The following is a 21,013-nucleotide window of genomic DNA, read 5'->3' on the forward strand; positions in this document are numbered from 1 at the left end:
AGATGACATGAAAATGGGTGAAGTCACACTTAGATGGTCAAGAAGCTTGTCAAGCCTTACACCAGGACATGGATAATCTCAAGAATTGAGTGGACCAGTGGCAGACGGAATATAATACAGGCAAGCGTGAGGTAATGCACTTTGAGATGTGAAATGCTGGTAGGAATATAGAGTAAATGGCAGAGACATTAGGAATGTTAATGCACAGAGAAACCATGGGATGCAAGTCAATGTCTCCCTGAAAATGGAGACGCAGGTGAGTCGGGTAGTGAAGTCATTTGGTACGCTTGCCTTCATAGGCCAAGGTGTTGAGTGTAAGAGTTTGGGACACAATGTTGAGGTTGGACAATACATTGGTTAGGCTGCACTCTGGGTGTTTATGTGTAGTTCTTGAAGATTGCAATAGAGAGAGTACAGAAAAGCTGCACGTGGATGTTGCATGGAAAGGAAGGCTGCCTACCAAGGAGAGATTGGATAGTTTGACTTTATTCTGCCCGGAATGTTGGAGACTGCAAGGTGATCTGTATCGGACGTTTAGTCTTCTCCTCAGTGAAGGGGAGTCTAGATCCAGAGAGTTTATGATGAGTGGGGAGACATTTGCAGGAGATCTGAAGAGGAAGTTTTTCCACACAGAGGGTGGTAATCATCTGGTGGGGGAGTGACCATGACAGCTGAAATTACATTTAAAAAGCATTTGAACAGGAAAGGCATAGGGAGATACAGGCCTACTGCAGAGAAATGGGATTAATATAGATAGATGTCATGGTTAGCGTGGACGATGTGGCATAAAATAGCCCATTTCTGTGCTGTATGATTCTGTGGCTACATTGGCATTGACATAAAATTCATCTGTGATTTGCTCTCGTGGAAGAATACTTTGAGCAGAGATTTCCTGGTGTTAGGGTTGGCAGGTTTTATGTGACCCTTGTCTGATATCAAAATGAATTGTTCTAAGGATTGATAACATCTGCAAAAAACAGATCTTTTAAGTAATTGCTTCCAATGATGTAACTTTTTTTTTGAAAATCAATATCCACATTGATGGTTCTTTGCTTTGGTAGTTCAATAGAACTATTTCATGTGAAGGTTAGTCTTTTTTGTTTAAAGATTGTGAGATTAGACTCTCTGGTGATCTGGAAGAATTGGGACCTTGGGACCCTGCCTCTTTTTTCTTATTTTCTTGTGTGACCCACAATGCAAAGAAAGATTGTGTTTTCTTATTCTTTGTTTCCTAGCAAGGCACCTGTTTAACTGGACTCCTTCATTTGTACAACAGATTCATTTGTCACTTTTGCTACCCTTTATTATAATCTTTCTAAATCATTTACAAAGTCACAATAAATTTGAGATGCGAGCTGTTGCATTGTCTGGTTGTTTCCAAATATATATTATCTTCACAAATGAAGAACTCATTATGGTAAGTGTCTCAGCTTTCTGTGCCATGGTAACTCTGTCCCTGTCCCAGCATCCTTGCTCGCTATATTGTGCCTGTGAGATCATTGTGATGCTGATATAATTTTAGTTGATGTGGTGGTGGCAGCTTTTATTTTAATCCGTTTTTATTTACACTATTACCCACTTTTGAATCTTTTACTCACTCACGACAACTTTAATCTCAGATGGCTAAAGAGGATGCTCGGGAAGATAAAACAACTATAAGATGTGAAACATCACCACCCTCTACTCCAAGATCCATTCGATTAGACAGAATCAACCAAGGTGCCTATCACACGGTCAGCCAGGAGGACATACGCGACATAAGAAGGTGAATCATTTTCAAAAAGTACAATCCATGGGATTATTTAAGGCTGATACAGATGGGTGCCCACTGGTCAGTGTAGATGTGGTGCACTAAATGGCCTATTTCAATGCTGTCTGTCTCTATAACTCTGTGACGCCCAGAGGAAACAGGCAGTCACAGTGAGAGAGTGCAAACTCCATATAGAGGACAGAATTGACCGCAGGTTGTTGGACCTATGAGGCAGCAGCTCTAGTGACCGTGCCGTCCAGTTATCTTTGCAGATTAAAATAAAACTTTTGTGAATTAAACTAGTCTGGCATTTTTTAATCCAGCATAAATTTTGCTTGTGTGCTTTAATATTGATGATGCAGCTTAAACTGCATTGAGTTGTTTATTTTGTTATTTTCTTTGGGAAATCAATGCAGTAAACATCAATTTGTTCCATTATTTCAAATGTTACTGTGCAGTTCAACCGGGTCTCAGGATGGTCAAGGCAGTCCTAGTAGCAGCAATAGCAGCCAGGATTCGCTTCACAAGGCTCCCAAAAAGAAAAGTATAAAGTCTTCTATTGGGCGACTCTTTGGTAAGAAAGAAAAGGGTCGGCTTGGACCGTCCGGCAAAGATCCCACAGGGCAAGGTTGGTTTGGAAGTCAGTAAGAAAATTTGGAATCAGTACTTTTTTGTTAATAAGTCTTTAACTTCTACTGTAATTTATCCTGTATGTTTCCACTCATTTATTTAAAATTATTTTATTTTGCTTTATCAAATGACTGTCCACCAATCTTCGCCCTCTTTCCTTTCTATCTTTTGAAGTGGAGTTTGCATCTTTGCTCTGGTGTTGAATTATGATATGGTTTGAATTGAATTTTGGATTGTAATTTGTTTTACTGCTTGACTGCATGTTGAGGACTTGGCATGGAAGCCTTTTGTAAAACAGCCACATTTTTCAGTTAATTTTGACAGCTTAGTTAATAGCTGGTATATGTAATATGGTAGTTGACCTTCAGGCTTTAACAAGATAGTCTCTGATACCATGAATAGGGATCAACTCAAAAGTATGTGTGTTTTTACTGAGTGTAAAGTAATCTTTTATAATCTGTGCCTAGGTAGAAATTTTGGCCTGAATAAACTTGTGTGCAATTAGTTCAGGAATCATATGAAGAGGGTTGTAAATGCTGCCAAGTCTAGTCTCTCCTTCCAGTATTTGCTCTCTGAGGCTGCTGGTTACAGTCCTCGGGTTACATTCAAATACGTTTCAAATGTAATCTGGGTTTATGCCTTGTACCTTTTCAGGTAGTGAGTTCCTAACTTCAAACATCTTCAGTGAAAACACACTTCCTCATTTCCCTTGCACCGGTTATGTGAACTTTATTACACCTAATATTTCAGCTGAGCCAAATAGTCTTTCCTGTTCTATTTTACTCTCATAATTTTACACACCTCAACTCAATCACTTCTGTTTTAAGGATAACTACCCCAGCCTATCTATTAACTTCAGATTTAGAATTTCCTTTTGTTATATCCTTCAATCGCCCTTTGTACTGTAATCATATCTTTCCTGTTGTGTGGTGACTGATTGTAAAGATACTCAAGTTATGATCAAGTCATATTGTACATGCGCTCTGCTCTTATTTTTTTGCTTCCGGTAAATAAAAGGAAAGCAGTGGCCTAATTTCCATTGTCACTTACACTCAGTCTATCACTTGACCTGTTTTTGTACCATGGCAAACCAATTGATCATGCCTTCTATATTAAAACTGAAATTTAAATTATATTGCAACAAGCAACTGAGTACAAAGTCCTCTGGATCTCAATTCCCTCCACACCGTTACTCTAGTACTCCATTTTACCCTGTGGGTCTCCTTTTGAAGTATATTTCCAGCTGTAAAAATGCCTGTCAGACAATTATCCTTTGCTTCCTGCCATTGAACTAATATTTGATCAATTGGATCAATATTCAAACCACTCTCCTTTTGATCCCCTGGATATTTACTTTTTCTCGTCAGCCAACCATAAGTGAACTTGTCAAAAGCCTTGTTAAAGTTAATGTGAACTACACCAAATGCACTGTATTCAATAACAGTCTCCTTAGCTCTTCAATATTCAATCAAATTAGTCAGCCACAAACATCACTTTCCATGTTATTTTTATGTCCATCATTGACCACACTTGCAACACATCATTTTTTGATTTAAAGCATTTGTTCCAAAATAAATTGCTTGAATGAATGTATCTCCCATTAACTGCACTTAGTTCAGTATGTTGCTTTAATCAGCCATTCACTAAATGGGTTTGGCAGTAGCCAGTAAAGCTTCCTTTGTAAGGTTTTCATTAAAAATATGTATTGACTTTAACTAATTAAACACATGGGACAAACATTTAACTTTCTGCAGCAGATGTGAAACTGCCAGAGCAAATCAGCCATCAACTAAATTAATGTTCTAATTTTCATGAAGATCATCACCAAAATACCAGTTTTATCCCCTTGCAGCAAGTTGTAATATTAGTGTGTGTTCGCCCTGAATTTTAAAATGCTCTGAATTTTGAATTCCTGACTTTCCTCTTTTAAGCAGCTTGACAAACATTATTGTTGCTAATGTTTTGTTTTCAAATAGAAGAGGGCATTGTCTTAATTAGAAAGCTTTGTTTTCTCTGCCTTTGGCAGAGGAAGCAAGACAAAGAAATTTATGAATAGTCACAATTGTCAAAATTGTATAGAGAATAAACTGTGAAAGCACAGAGCTTGTGCTATTTTGATAGAATTTAATAGCCCTATTATCATGAAAAACATGTTAAATTCGAAAGTAAATCTACTTCTCTGTACTGAATTTACTAGAAAACCTTTCATGATAATGCATCAATGTGCATAATACCTCATTAAACATGGAATTAATTTTGAAGAACAGGAACAGGAGTAGGTCATTTGGTCCCTCGAGTCTGCTCTACCAAATGCCAAGACCATTGTGATTGTCTACTATAACTTTATTTTACTTTTACCATCCCCACATCTCCCTCTTCACTCATATCCCATGATTGCCTAAATAAGCAAGATCTATCATTGCCTGACCTGTCAGCAATGCTTTGTCATTTTGCATATGAATGGGCGTTACTTCACATTTCCGCACTGTTGCATTTGTTATATTCTTGACCACTCATTCAATTTGTCTCCCTCTCTATGAAGCTTCTTTACATCATCCTCTCTATCATAGTCAACATGGACGAGTTTCCACGCTGTACAGCTCTATGATTCTATCATCTCACTTTTAAATCATCAGCAAACTTGGATATTTAACGGTCTGAAGAAGGGTTTCGGCCCGAAACGTTGCCAATTTCCTTCGCTCCATAGATGCTGCTGCACCCGCTGAGTTTCTCCAGCTTTTTTGTGTACCTTGGATATTTAACAGTCGGTCATTTCATTGGCGTGGGTCATGAAGAGCTGGGTGTATCATTCTGAGTGTATCTGAAGAATCGGTAATGTCCCGACCCGAAACATCACCTATCAGCGATGCTGCCTGACCTACTTCAGCACTGTGTGTCTTTTTGTATAAACCAGCATCTACAGTTCCTTGTTTCTACCCTTCACGTTATACTCCCTCAGCCACCTCACTAATCAGTCTACAAACCTGGAAAAGATCTGCTTTTTTTTCCCCCCAATTATAATTTTTTGTCTGATAACTAATTCTCAATATATATTTCAGTATTTTTGCCCCAACCCTGCAAGTGTGCTGAGAAATGGCGAACAATATTTAATTCATAGAAGTGCGAGGTGTTGCATTTTGAGGTCAAACCAAGGAAAGAAGTTAACAGTGAATGATAGGGCCCTGGGGAGTGTTGTACAGCTGCTCCTCGACCTACGATGGGGTTATGTTCCGATAAACCCATCGTAAATCGAAAATATCGTACGACAAAAACGCATTCAATGCAATTTGATCACGTGATTGGAAGTGACGTGCGGCTGGCTGCCGTTGCCGAGTGTTTGCACCATCGTAAAGTCGAGATATCATAAGTAGAAGCATCGAAAATCGGGGAGTACCTGTATAGCAGAGTGATCTCGAAGTACAGGTCCCCTTAAAGTGTTGTCACAGGTGGATTGGGTAGTGAAGGTGGTTTTTGATACGCTTGACTTCGTCAGGCAAGGATTGAGAATAGAAATTGAGAAATTGTTACATCGTACAAGTCATTGGTGAGGCTGCACTTGGAGAATTGTGTTCAGATTTGGTCCTCCTGTTATTAGAAAATGCCATTAAGCTGGAAAAAGTGTTGAGAAGATTTGTGATGTTGGCAGGAGTAGAGGGCCCGAGCTATAGGGAGAAGTTGAGCAGGCTAGGACTATTCCTTGGAGTGAAGACATCTGATGGGTGATCAATACATTTCAGTGTGTGAAATCATGAGGCAAATAGGGTGAATGCACAGTTGTATTTCCCCCAGGGCAGAGGAATGGAGAACTGGAATACATTGGTGAGAGAATAAACATTTATTAGGAACCAGATGGGGATGCCTTTTTTCAAAGGGTGGATGGTATATGAAACAAGCTGCTAAATGAAATAGTTGAGGCAAGAACATGGATAGGAACTACATGGAAGGATATGGACCAGGCTTGAGCAAATGGGACCAGCTTGGATTGGGCATCTTGGTTCAACATGGGTGAGTTGGGCCGAAGGGCCAATTTCAGTGCTGTGTAATTCTATGAACATATCTAAACTTGTTCAGCAAATCTCTGTGTGGCACATCTTCAAAATCCTTTAGAAAGTTCAAATACGCCAACTCCATTCTCCCACCCCACTTTTAGTGGGCTTTAGTTGACTCGTAACAATTTTATGACAAAAAGTAACCAAAAAGTCACAAGAAGTAAACAGATAAAGGGCGGTTCAAAAATAAAACTCTTATAGGATTTTGGCAGCAACGACGCAAGAGTTCAGGTGCATTAAGTTCCAGAGAACTTGAATCAGTTTATTCCTATGCTGAAAGAGCTCAGTACAAGCAGTGGTATAATGCAGAAGATCATGTGGATTTGAAATGAAGGAGGAATTCTCGACCTGATTTCACTATAAAGTAATTCAGTAGCACTTAGCAATATATTAAATAGCAGGTTTTGATGAGGCAAGAGTTCTGTCAGTTGTATTCAGAACGTTTTGCAGGTTGTGTAAAGTAGAAAGTCATGAAAAGCATGATCTGGGATCTCAGCCATAATATGGTACAGGTGGAACTGGCAATGTTTCAACAGGGGAATAAAGCACTCTTAAATAAGCAAAGATGACAACGCAATCTCTTCAATCTGAGTTCAAACTTGTTCACATTATCTACATGGTTTGTTTTTATCAGTTCCTCTTCCCATCTCACCCAACCCAAAGTGAAGTTTTTATTATATCCATGCAGTGGAAACAATTGGTTGTGGCAGAGTTACTTGTACTCCATAATGGTTTATAAAAGATTTGGAACAATAATATTAACACGTTGCTTGTTGAATTTCAGGCTTGTGATGCTAGATGTGTTTTATTTCTACTGATGCCACAGTGCCTTGCATGTTAAAACTGGAAATATTTTGCCTTTATCATTGTTTGTATGCTATTATTACTTTAGACAAGCAGTTTGTAATTGTTTGTAATATGGAGTGATTTAATACTTGCATATGATGTTTTCAACAATTTATATTTATTTTTGCTTATGAAGAGTAGTTCAAGGGATATTAGGTGGAACTATGCTAAAATTGAACACTTCTGAATTAATATCTCAATCATAGTTATAATGTTAATATTTGTCATTAATTTTTCGTACAATATTTGAAATGCAGATTTCTAAAATCTCATTTATGGGATGATGTTGGACACGAGGAACTGCAGATGCTGGTTTATAAGAAAAGACACATGCTGGAGTAACTCAGTGGCTCAGGCAGCATCTCTGGAGAACAATGATGGGTGACACTTTGGGTCAGGACCCTTCTCCATAAGTTCATAAGTGATAGGAGCAGAATTAGGCCATTCTGCTCATCAAGTCTACTCCACCATTCAATCATGGCTGGTTTATCTCTCCCTCGTAACCCTATTCTACCTTCGCCCCATAACCCCTGACACCCGTACAAATCAAGAATCTATATCTGCTTCTTCTGAACGAAGGAAAGTCCCGAACCGAAATATCACCTATCTATGTTCTCCAGAGATGCTGCCTGCCCCACTGAGTTATTCCAGCACTTTGTCTTTTGTTATGGGATGATGGTGTTGCGCATGCTTAATGCCTGAAGAAATTGGTGATAAATTACCTCCTTGAATCACTGCAGTTGCTCAAGTGGCGGTACTCTCTTTGTTCTGTTGGTCGTGTTCTAGAATTTAGACCCAGCAACAGTGGCGATATATTTCCAAATTAGGAAGGTGCATGAACTAGCAGGTGAAAATGTTCTCATCTACTATCTATTTCCTCCAAGGGGGGTGGTCATGGAATTGGGAAGTATTATACAAGTAGCCTTGGTGTGAGAGACTGCAATGAACCTTGGATAGAATAGTTATAGTGAGAGTAAATGGTCAGTTAACGGTTGGTAGATTCAGTTCTAATCAACAAACTGCCTTGTCTCTGGTGGTGCGAATGCTGTACTCATCCAGGATAAATATTTTCAGTCTATTCTAATGTTGCTGCAGCGTACAAACTAATAAATATTTAAGTGCCTGTGGCAACTTCTAAATTTCCCTCATCCTGCCCCTGTGAACTATGTGGAGGTTCATTTATCAGAATTTCCTAATGGCCTTGGAAACGGCTTTAAATATTTTTGCTATTTAAAGGAGTAAACTGCCATGCAAAATGCAATTCACAAGTTTCAATGAAACCAATTAGATCACTTGCATCAGGAAATTATAATGATTTAACTTTAAATTTTATAGCTGGCATACCAGATATGGAAACCGGTCCTCAGGATACCTTGGGACTCAGTAAACTTGGCCAAGCAGAAAAAGATAGGAAATTGAAAAAGAAGTAAGTTTTTTTTTCCAGAACTTTTTCTGAAATAGTTACAAAACAGCATGGCCATTTTACTATTTGGAATTATAAAAAAAATGCTTGTCAAACAACTGCATTGGTATTTTGAATGTGGCAATGATTAAAATAAATCAAATGTCTTTTGAACAATGTCAACTGAGAAGCAAGCTTGGTTTTCCCAACTTCCTTTCACCTCCCACATCCTTTCCTTTCCCCCTATCATTTTACTTTTCATTTAAGATTAGTGTTTTACATATTGTTTTTTTTTTCATTTCTTTCCCTTTTTATGTTATAATTCACTCCATGACCTTAGTAATAAATCAGGGTAAGTTAATTTATCAATAATTTTCATGAATGCTTTTGGTTTTTGCTCTGTGTCAGTGTCTAATGGTAAAGGGAACTCTGTCTGGAATGTGTAGACTGCTGGAATATAACTTGGATGCAAACATTTCCATTGGGTTCCAGTTTGTAGAGGAGAGTTTTTAATTGTATGTGGACTAAGTGATTAATAAGTGGTCATGGTTTCCTGACCTGGAATATTGGCCTTGCACGCAGAATCTGTCTCTACCTAATTGCCTGCAATGGTAAAATTTCTCAAGGCCCAGTGGGATAAGTAGTCATTTACCCTAACTCGTCCAGTCGATCATGCAGCATCATTATTGGTGATGCTCTGGGGTTGGTATCTGGACTGAGGCAGGTATTTTCCAAAAGGTGAAGTTGAAGGTCTATTTTAGGATTTCCATTTTTCCTTTGGAAGAGGGAAATAAGTTTTGTTGAAGGCTGGGGGTTTATTGTCAGATCTCGAGCAGTCGTCTCTTACTGTGTTATAAAGTCCCATTCCTCAATGAAAAATATTCCACCGTAGATTGCACCCACAGCATTGTCATTTTCATATGTAATCTTTAACTCCAGTGACCACTAAATGGGTAATCATGCACAGGCAATTTTATTTGTCAAAATCCTACAAGCCAGTCGCAACTTGTGTTTAATGAGGTAGTAAGATATCTTAAAGCGCTCAGCAGAAAACTTTTAATAAAATGGAAGAGTACTTGACCTATTTTTTGGTGGCAAAAAGTTGAGGGAGTTTTTAAATTTGGAGCAGCCCTTGAGGTGAATGTTGAAAGCAGTGTAAAGGTATATACAGCACAGGACCAGCTATTCTGCTTGTTAATTCCATGTCAGTGTTAGTGCTTCACATAAGCCTGCTCCCATACTTTACTAAATCACATCATAAAATACTTGGATCAATTTCCCCTTAATCAGATTCCTTTAGGCCATTCAAGTCAACTACCTGTGGTCGTGAGTTCCACCTTCTAACTGCAGAGTGGAGAAGTATCGTAGCTGAAATTTCAAACAGTTTCCATTGGTATGGCTGCTATTCACTAGTTAAAGGCATTTTTACTTCATTCTTAATTAAGTAGAAAATGTCATACATGTCATCGTTTTAATTTGATAGGCTTATTCACACTATCCCTCACCAAAAATGTCTACCTAATATGCATTTCAGTATCCCGGTATTTTTGTACAGGTATGCTTGCATTGCAGAGTTCTTACCAAATTTGCTCTATAGTTTTTGTCCTATCCAATTCTGAAATCTGCAACGGTATACGCCAGCTGTTTCTCTGAAAAGTTTTTTGTTCTTTGCCACCTCAACTTTTTATCTTGAAATATCATCTTAAATGCGACTATATTGGAATCTCCCATTTGGTCCAAAAATAACTCTTTTCCATTTTAAATTAAAATCCATGTTTGCATTTTGTAACTTTGTTCATCAGTATTGAATACTTTCCTTGTGAAACGCTGCTTTTGCAGCGTTTAACCTAAGACAATAATGCTATCAGACTATTCAGTAAGCACATCTTGTTCATAATAGGCGTTAGAAAAGATTTGACACCCCTATCTCTTGGACATTTGGATAGACTCTTAATTGTCCTCTGCATTGGCACAGCCAACTGCTGGGTTCATGATAAACGGGCAATAAACACCAACAATGCCGTGTCCCGTGAATAAATACAACAAAATATGAGTGTTAGCAGTTAGGTGTGTAATGCTATATAAATAAATCAACCTCAATAACTGGAACTCCTTGGGAATGGAAGTACTGATTGAAGTACACGGTGTGTGAATATTCTTCTGCGTGAAGCTTCACTGTATAACCCCCAACTCTTTTGAATGAATTTCTGACTTGCCTAACAATGCTCTGCTTTATTAATACAAAACAATGCTCGTACTTTCCTACAAGTATTTCACGTTGCGAGTTTGTTTATCTAACCCAGTTTGCATGTTTTAAGTGCTATTTCGATACTTACAGTGCAGTCAAATGTCACAACGCTGCAAGAATGCTTATTTTGCTGGGAGTATAAACTGGGTAACACCTGTCTTGAAGTAATTGGAAATGAATCTGTTTCGTTAACACAATATTTGTATTATAGGACCGAATTATTGGAAGAAGCACGAAGGCAAGGGTTGCCATTTGCGTTATGGGATGGCCCCACAGTGGTTGTATGGTTGGAGGTAAGATAGCAGATCATAAAAGCAAAAGCAATTCATCTATAGTTGGTCATTAAATTAATAGAATGTTTCATGTGTTCACAAATAGTTAGCCAAACAATGGTCTTTGGGTAGACACAAAATGCTGGAGTAACTCAGCGGAGACGGGCAGCATCTCTGGAGAGAAGGAATGGGTGACTTTTCGGGTCGAGACCCTTCTTCAGACTGAAAGTCACGGGAAAGGGAAACGAGAGATTTAGACCATGATGTAGAGAGATATAGAACATGAATGAAAGATATATATAAAAAACTAACAATGATAACGGAAACAGGCCTATGTCTTTGGGTGTTGGGTATAATTCCACCAAACAGTTCAGAGCTAACTCAAACCTCATTCTCCAACCACGTGCCCCATGCTTAATTCTTACAGCATTTTGATTTGTATTAATTGCTTATGGGACCGAGAGAGAACAATTGCAGAGTATAGGGAAAGAAGAAACTAGTGAAGGATGCTAATGAAATTGCTCTCCAGTATCTGGCGTGAACCCACTGTGTTAAACCTAGACTCCTGTGTCATTATGTGGGTGAAGCGGAGTGAGCCAAAGCAATTATAGAAATATTTCCACTGTCGATTCAGACAATGCATTCCAAATCTTAAACTAACCGGTTTACTGAGTGTAAAAAAAAATATTTCAAACTTTGCTAATAACTATTCTATGATTTGATGCAGAAATTTACATTGCATCGACAGAATGTTGCAAATTCTGCAAATCAAAATGCCTGAACTACTCTGGTTGAGAGGATCGCTCTCTGTTTGATCTGTACATTGACATGAAATGCCAATTGTGTTCCTCCCTTTGCTGCTGCCTAACCTACTGATTTTTATTTTTTTTATTTTCTGTAAATATTTTATTTGTAGAATTAAAATGCAGAATCATGATGAGAGGAGTAGAGGGATGATCAAAGTGAATATGGACACAAGTGGCAAACATTTTGTGGATCTTTATTGCAGGGAGGTGCAGAAATAACTAACAAGGTCCCGATTTAAATTTGTCTTCATATTCGACTCATTGTTAATGTATGATAGAGAATAATGTTATGTTGAGAATTCAGAACTGATGTTCTCTCTGATCTAGAGGGTTTCTCACCTGAGTTTTAGGAAAACTTAGGTTCGTGATGTTTTAGCTTAAGTTGTGGTTGGTCGATTTGTGAATGTCTATTTTCTGTCCACTGATCATCTGGTTCACTGTTTTTGTTATTGCAGCTTTGGGTTGGCATGCCCGCTTGGTATGTGGCAGCATGTAGAGCCAATGTTAAAAGTGGTGCTATCATGTCGGCCTTATCAGATACAGAGATTCAGCGAGAGATCGGCATTAGTAATCCTCTTCACAGGTTAAAATTGCGTCTAGCCATCCAGGAAATGGTATCACTAACCAGTCCTTCAGCACCTCCAACTTCACGAACGGTAAGAGCCTATTTCATTCCTCCCATCACCATATCAAAAATGTGTAACTAGATTTTTATTTGGAAGTTTAAACGCTTCATTAATAGATTCATTAATAATTGCAGATGTGTACTATATATTGTTTTAGAATGTATTTATTTTGCTATTTTCTAATTGTGAGGGCTAATACTGTACCTAGGTGCATGTGACAATAAAATATTATTGAATCTATAAGAGTAAAGTCAAAGTATGGAAACGGGCCCTTTGGCCCAACACTCCCTTGCTGACAAAGTTGCCCAACCAAGCCAAGTCCTATTTCCCTGTGCCTGGCCCGTATCTCTCCAAACCTTTCCTATCCACTTGTCTGTCCGAGTGTCTTCTAAATGATATAATTGTTTCCACCTCACCACTTCCTCTGGCAGCTCATTCCATATACACGTTCTACTGTGAAAAAGCTGTCCCTCTGGTCCCTTTTCAATCTTTCCCCACTCACCTTAAACTTATGTAGTTTAGTTGTAGACTCTCCTAGCCTAGAGAAAAAAATGACTATCCATAATTGCCTATGCCAGTTATGATTTTATAAGTTACTGTAATATCATCCCAGGTAGACAAAAGTGCTGGAGAAACTCAGCGGGTGGGGCAGCATCTATGGAACGAAGGAATAGGTGACGTTTCGGGTCGAGACCCGAAACGTCACCTATTCCTTCGCTCCATGGAGGCTGCCTCACACGCTGAGTTTCTCCAGCATTTTTGTCTACCTTCGATTTTTCCAGCATCTGCAGTTTTTTCTTAAACATAATATCATCCTATGCTGCAGGATAAAAAGTCCCATTCAGCTATTAAGTCTATTGAGCTCTCTTTGTAACTCAAACTATCCAGACTCAGTAACATTTTTGTCATCAGTCTGAAGAAGGCTTTCGGCCCGAAACGTTGCCTATTTCCTTCGCTCCATAGATGCTGCTGCACCCGCTGAGTTTCTCCAGCACTTTTGTCTACCAACATTTTTGTAAATGTTTTTGAACCCTTTTCAGCTTAATTCCTATAATTAGGGCAACCAGAACTGCACCCGGGTACTCTAAATATGACCATATCAACATGTTCTACAGCTATAACATAACATCCCAACTCCTGTTCTCAGTACCCTAATCAAGCCTTCAACACATTTGCAGAAAGTTAATAGAATGCTTCATTAAATTCATTATGCCCAAAATGTCACCTATCCATGTTCTCCAGAGATGCTGCCCCACCGGCTAAGTTACTCCAGTACTTTGCTTTTTTTTTTCCGAAGTAAAATCTTGTTTGGCACGATTAAGATTACCTTTTTCCTTCATCCATATTAATTCAGACTGTCATCCTTCAACTGCAAAGCTAAATGTTAGCAGGCATGTAAATAACCTTGTCAATATTCAGCTGTAATTGTAACTAACTGTGGGTTAAGCATGAGCTAACCTCCTTAAACATACCTACTGCTTAATGATATGGCACCTCTCTTTATTACTGCTTTCCTGTCATTGGACTTGATTGTGTCTCTATGGGTTATGTCATTAGTCCTCTGGAAATGTCTGGTTAACACATGAAGAAATGGAAACTCTTGCTGCTACCCCACTGACGGTTAGTCCCATGTGTTTCATAGCTTCTCTCTCTGATCTCTTTCTCGTGTATCTTGTGTGGTTTTTTTTCAACCTTCTACATGTTTTTAGTTGTAATTACTTCGGGATTTTGTAATGTCAGATGAAATTTGAACTGGATGGTTGCACACCCAAAAAAATGTTTTTTCAATAACCCAGATGCATGATATCCGCTTCTGGATTCTGTCTGAGTCTTGCCTGAGGGATGTTCCTGTGCCAATGTAACAACTCTCGATATTAATGCTGAATACAATAATGCATCCTTTCTATCAGGCATACAACAGAAATTGTGGAGGAAGTTACATGAACCTTGTAGCATAGCCCCCATTCTATTCCGATTTGCATTCGATTCTGAGCTGGAGGTATCTTAACAATATGGCTATTTCCAGAGCAAATTTCACAACACTGTAGAGTTGTTAAGCTACGTCTTTTTGGCAGTCCTATACTAAAGCAACCTTTTAAAATCCCGAAACGGTTTAGTATTGGAGAGCATCCCTGTTGTTAAGTAACAAATTTGCTGTGTAGACCATTTTACGCATTTCTGAAAAAGATCAAGTTTTTCCTACGCCATGTGAAACACGAGGATGAGGTTCCTCCAGCACTTTGCGTTCTGCTAATAAATAAGTATTGTTATCCATTGTGTTTGCTAGTAATGTAAAATAAATGTCTGTGTGCACATTGGAAGCAACTCAAAGGGATCTTAAATTTGTCAAAATTAAACGTATGCTTTATAGTAAGATTGCCAAATGCATATCTATCTAGTATATATACTCCTAATAATCTGCTTGATTATTTAACATAGATATCACTTTAAAATGTAAGTAATCTGTGCATGGAGTTTACATTTTGCTGGTTTGTGTCACTGATTATGAGAGCTTACTAAACCAATATATCATTATTAACTTTATGATACATGTTTTCCTCTTGCTTTTCTAACTGCTTTAACATCAGGATGATGAAGAGGGCAGCTGGGCCCAGGTGGGCTTTTTAACAATATATTATCTTTCTCTTTGCTTACTAAAATTCCACATCCCCTTTTATTTGTTTCAGTTTTGAAATGTTTCCCAAAACTTGGGCATTTGCAGTAAAATTTTGCAGAGAAAGCAATTTACTACATTGCAGTAATTGGATGTTATTTTAAGGCAGGGTTTATGTTAAGGTCAGTGTGGCCATTCTTTGTGTTAATCCCTTGGTTGTGTTCCATATAGGGTTGCCAACTGTCCCGTATTAGCCGGGACATCCCGTATATTGGGCTAAACCCGGTTTGTCCCATACGGGACCACCCTTGTCCCGTATTTGACTGCTACTACTCGGGTCGAGGAGATTGTCGGGTCGGAGTGCCACGTCTGGCCCCGCCTTGCTCGTCCCGACGTAGTGCAGCCCATGGAGTGCAGCAGCAGCACCTCGCCCGTAGCCCCGTCGGTCGGTAGCCCAGCCAGCTGTCCGACCTTTGGACCTTCGCTTACTGCCGACACCACCACCCCTCCTTCTCATGGCCGATCATCGGTTCATGACGTCGTGCGTAAAGTCCGGCGCCAGGGCCAAAACTCCTCAGCTGGCCCGCCGGCTGGGCTTTGTGTGCAGTCCAGCACCCGGGCCAACTCATCATTCACCCAGCCATGGCTGAGTCGGTCAACGAATTGCCCCTGACTTGGTGACTTGGTTGACGTCAAGTCAAGTCAACTTTATTTGCCACATACACATACAAGATGTGCAGTGAAATGAAAGTGGCAATGCCCGCGGATTGTGCAAAACAACAGAACAGAACAGAATCAGTATTTACATTTTAGAAAAATAAAAAAAGAGACACAACAGTAAATTAGTCCCTGGTGAGATAAGTGTTTACAGTCCTAATGGCCTGTGGGAAGAAACTCCGTCTCATCCTCTCTGTTTTCGCGGCGTGACAGCGGAGGCGCTTGCCTGACTGTAGCAGCTGGAACAGTCCGTTGCTGGGGTGGTAGGGGTCCTTCATTATGTTGCTGACTCTGGATCAGCACCTCCTGGTGTATAGGTCCTGCAGGGGGGTGAGTGTAGTTCCCATAGTGTGTTCGGCTGAACGCACTACTCTTTGCAGAACCTTCCTGTCCTGGGCAGAGCTGTTCCCAAACCAGATTAAGATGTCACCGGACAAGATGCTTTCTACAGCCCCAGAGTAGAAGGACTAAAGGATCTTCAGAGAGACTCTGAATTTCCTCAGCTGCCTGAGGTGGTAAAGGTGCTGCCTTGCCTTTATCACCAGTGCGGCATTGTGTGATGTCCATGTCAGATCTTCTGTGTTGTGCTTCTGTGATGCCTAAAAATTAAAGCAAAAATATGTATTTTTGCACTTATGCTGGATGGACCCAGTGATAATATTGTGCATTTTTCTTTTGGGGAGTTCAGACTTTAGCATACGGGGACATGAATCATGAGTGGATCGGCAACGAGTGGCTTCCCAGTTTAGGACTTCCTCAGTACCGCAGCTACTTTATGGAATGTCTTGTCGATGCCCGAATGCTGGACCACTTGACAAAGAGAGATCTCCGGGGTCAGCTTAAAATGGTCGATAGCTTTCACAGGTACATTTCTTGTTGGTGTTGGATTAATTCAGAAAAAACATAATTTTGCTAAAATGTTGATTGAACGAAACAGAGAATTTGTTTTTGAACATTTTATGCTGAGAGTATTGCCTTTAATTTAAACCTTGCTGCAGCACATAATTACATCAGCTTGCAGAAAAAATATGTTGTGCGAAAAGGGATGCTGGTGGGATTTATATTACATCATTTTTTTTACATTTTTTTTTTAACTTGGAAGTCAGCCGTGTGGAAATCTTCAATTATTCAGTACTTGATATTTTTGTGCATTAACTTTAATGAGCCCATAGACAATAGAAAGGGGCTTAGGAAAAAATATCTCAATTATTCTAAACATTTGATTGGACCAAGATTGAAAAAGTGCTTCTTTTGTGCCTCTTATATCCTCAAATTAATATGACATTTAATGACAAATTTTGTATATTACTCTTTTTAGCAATTGTTCTTGTTATTTTGTATTTATTCTTGGTGTGGATGTCTTTAGTTCATTTCTCTTATTTCATTTCTCTTTCCCAATTGCCCTTGATTTGAATGCCATGCTAAATCATTTGAGAACATTCTTCAGGTCAACCAACATTGCTGTTGGCTTGAAATAAGACAGACTAAATAGTTAATTGTTGCAGATTATCTTTAATGATAAGACCCAATGTTTTTATTTTACCAATCCTCGAGACTGCAGTCACTGTTAAACTCTGTTTTATTTATTTTATTGAACTTAATCGCCTTTATGACATGGTAGACTTTGACCTTGTTCTTCCCAATTAATAGTTACGTCCTCTGGATTTATTCAGTAATGTAACTCAATGGTACCATGTCTTCATTTACTTGTTGATTCCTGGCGATTACATGATTAATTAGGTCAGATATCTGCTTGGTTCTAGTTAACTACTTAAATTGTATGAGAGGTTGCAATGAAGCTGAAGTTTGATTGGATGTGTACAAAATCAAAATATTTAAATATAAAAAGGGTAAAAGAAAGGAAAACCTTAACTAGAAGCATAAATATTTATGTATCTGCACTAATTTGCCTCCATGGTGAATGTTTAACAGTTGGTAAACGTGTAAGCTCTAGAGAACTCGTCTTTACATAAATGAATATTTTGCCTTTAAACAGAAAAAGTCTACATTGTGGAATAATGGCTTTAAAAAGACTGAATTACGATCGCATCGAGCTGGAACGAAGACGAGAAGAAGGTCAAAATGAAATTAAAGGTATGGTTATATTTTAAATCTTGAACTATTCTAAACGGAGTCAAGGGATATGGGGAGAAAGCAAGAACAGGGTATTGATTTTGGATGATCAGCCATGATCATATTGAATGGTGGTGCTGGCTCGATGGGCCGAATGGCCTACTCGTGCACCTATTTTCCATGTTTCTACGTACCTTATCTTTGGTCTCAATAGGTGGACGGGCAATGGCCCAGCGTATTAGATTCCAAGTTTTTTCTGGTATAACACTAGTCTTTATGCTTTCAGAGGATTTAGTCCAGGATTTTGATCAATAACAAAGCAATACGCATTGACTCACTTTCAAATGGATCATGAGATCCTATTGAAGGAAAAGCAGCAAGAAGACGATTTAACTTTAAAAAAAAAAGAATTTATAAAAGGAGAATAAGCAAAGATTGAATACAGTAGTGCTCACATCCATCCCCACATCCTTCCCCCCCACCAAGTTCTTCCACCTCCACTGCTGTCTGTTTGAAATTTCCCTGTTCAACATTGAGAAGACCAAAGAAATATTCTGGCCAGAACACTGAATCTATCCCCACCACACACTAGATTTCAGCCAGATCATTTAATTTGAGCGTCAGTTAACCCTAAATTTTCAATCCAAATCCTTTCCAGACCATCTGATGCTACGATGTTTATTCCATGTATTTACCATTTGCAAACAATCATTTTATTTCTTCTCCTGGCCACCATCTCTTCTCCTACACAAAAGCAGAATATGCTGGAAAAACTCGGCAGGTCAGGCAGCATCAGAGGGTGGTGAACTAATTAACCATTAAGGTCAAAGACCGTTGCTTAGAACGGAGAAAGAGTGAAAGCAAGTCTCTCTCATCACTCAGCACTCGTGGTATGTTGCGCTCACCAATAAATTTTTTCCTTTATTGACCCCATGTTGGCACATCTTCATTTTAAGAAATCTTAACGTTAATTGTGCCAATAGCCCTTTCCTGCCTTCAGCCTAAACAACCTCCTTTAGGCTGATATTTGCCACATCTCTATGTTGATAATGGTCTTTTGATAATAGTACATATTCCTGCTACTGCTGTTTTCAAATACCTTGGATTTTCGTGCAGGAACTTCACCAGCAAGAATTTCATTGTCAGCAAAGCAAGAATTTCATTGTCCTATACAGGGACACATGACAATAAACTCACTTGAACTTGAACTTGAACCTCCAACGGCAAGTTGTATTTGAATTACCTCAATGCAAATAATCAAGGAATAATATATTTTCTGAAAAGTAACAAAATATCGGAGTCAAAAGAGAGGTTACAAATAAAGCTATTGGGTATTCAACTATAAGTGATGTCCCACAGGGGAAATTCCAGACCTTATGGGCTTGAAAGCCAAAGTATAAGATCGAGTTATAAATATTAGAACTGTTGAATGATTGAGGGCAGAATGGGAGCAGTAGAGATTGGACCTCTTGGAGGATTTTAGGGTTGGGGAAAGTTAAATTGAAGGACGATAGGCGAGGCCATGGAAGCATTTAGAATGAGATGCGAGTTTTTAAAAAGATGTATTGTATAACCTAGAGCCATCATAGTTCAGTGAAGACTTGATCCTCTAATTTAAAACCCGAATTGGTTTTTTTTTGGGGTTTTTTTGTCTGTGTAGTTGCAGAGTTTTCTGCGTGGGACTGCAGAACCAGAGTGCACGGCTATGAATTGTTTTATTGATTTATTGCCTGTATATTATGAGTGTCTTTTAATTTTTTTTTATAACAATGATTTGAACACATCCAGCAATTTGATTCTTATAATAAACTTGGAGGCAGATTTGGACACGTAATCTGACAAATGTATTATTGATCACATTCCCTCTTATTCCGTTTCCTCGGACTTTTACAGATGTCATGGTGTGGACCAATGAGCGAGTGATACGTTGGGTGCAGTCAATTGGACTTAAGGAATATGGAAATAATCTTTTAGAAATTGGGGTTCATGGTGGACTCCTCGCACTGGATGAGCTTTTTGATTTCAACACACTGGCTCTTTTGTTACAAATACCAACACAGAATACACAGGTAAATAAAGAGTTCATCTTCATCTATGTGGCGAATTCCAATGGAGAATTCCAATAAAGAGACCTTTTTTTATAAGCTATTTCCTTTTATAGAAGCTGTTAAATGATGTAAAAAATGGTGTCAATAGACAGCAGGTTAGGCAGCATCCATGAAGAGGGAAATTAAGGTCTGACCTGAACCATTATTCTCAGAAGGGTGCTACCTGACTTGCCCAGTGTTTTCTATTTTCATTCTAGATTTCCATCAAATGCAGGATGCCTGATCACCACCTTCCAGGCCCAACGCGCATGGCATTTTTTTTCCTTGATCTCCAATCTAACGTGGTCTTCTCAGTTTGGTATTGGATCATTATTATTGTCACATATACCAAGATAGTAAAAAGTTTTTGTTTGCATGTTAATCATTTGAATCTGATAATAATATACATGAGTGAATCAAGCCGTACATGTTCAGCTGATAGCACGAAGAGGAAAAAACCAGAGTGCAGCATTGTTGCATGACAGTTACAATGAGTACAGACTCTTGCATGAATGTTAGACCACCCCTACTATCTCTTGCCTTCTGTGCCCACTTGGATCACCCCATCTTCTTCTGTCTCTTTAATTGTATTTCACTCCCAACACATCCTTGCCTCCACCCCCACTACAATTCTACAGGGTACTTTTCCTCTGCATGTACTTTGAGACATTGGCCTGCATTCCCTGGGTTCATATACAGAATACCATTTTGGTTCTTAAAGGGCCCTAGTCTTTCTCTGGTTACACTCTTGTTACTTATACACTTACAACATTCTTTAGGGTTATTCTTAATCCTGCCTGTCAGTGATATTTCATGCCTCCTACTTGTTCTCCTAACTTTTTTTGAAGTATATTTACACTTTCAATATTCCTGAATGACTTCCCCTATTTTTA

General features: G+C 38.8%; 1 protein-coding gene across 14 annotated transcripts in view; it reads left to right on the plus strand.

Annotated features, from left to right (window-relative positions):
• The window catches only part of ppfia1 (PTPRF interacting protein alpha 1), a 106,850-nt gene that overhangs the window by 73,600 nt on the left and 12,237 nt on the right, over positions 1–21,013 (plus strand). For 5 of the 14 annotated variants that reach the window (XM_033038716.1, XM_033038721.1, XM_033038717.1 and 2 more), the window contains 11 exons: positions 1,620–1,765; positions 2,209–2,378; positions 8,611–8,701; positions 9,018–9,029; positions 11,137–11,218; positions 12,459–12,659; positions 14,187–14,249; positions 15,218–15,244; positions 16,649–16,824; positions 17,957–18,054; positions 19,927–20,102. In XM_033038716.1, the coding sequence (XP_032894607.1) occupies positions 1,620–1,765; positions 2,209–2,378; positions 8,611–8,701; positions 9,018–9,029; positions 11,137–11,218; positions 12,459–12,659; positions 14,187–14,249; positions 15,218–15,244; positions 16,649–16,824; positions 17,957–18,054; positions 19,927–20,102 (1,242 nt within the window). The remainder of the gene's footprint in view (positions 1–1,619; positions 1,766–2,208; positions 2,379–8,610; positions 8,702–9,017; positions 9,030–11,136; positions 11,219–12,458; positions 12,660–14,186; positions 14,250–15,217; positions 15,245–16,648; positions 16,825–17,956; positions 18,055–19,926; positions 20,103–21,013) is intronic. The other 9 variants (XM_033038725.1, XM_033038724.1, XM_033038729.1 and 6 more) reach the window with 5 other exon arrangements.

This window comes from Amblyraja radiata, chromosome 20 (genome assembly GCF_010909765.2).
Source record: "Amblyraja radiata isolate CabotCenter1 chromosome 20, sAmbRad1.1.pri, whole genome shotgun sequence".
In the NCBI taxonomy this organism is placed as follows: domain Eukaryota; kingdom Metazoa; phylum Chordata; class Chondrichthyes; order Rajiformes; family Rajidae; genus Amblyraja; species Amblyraja radiata.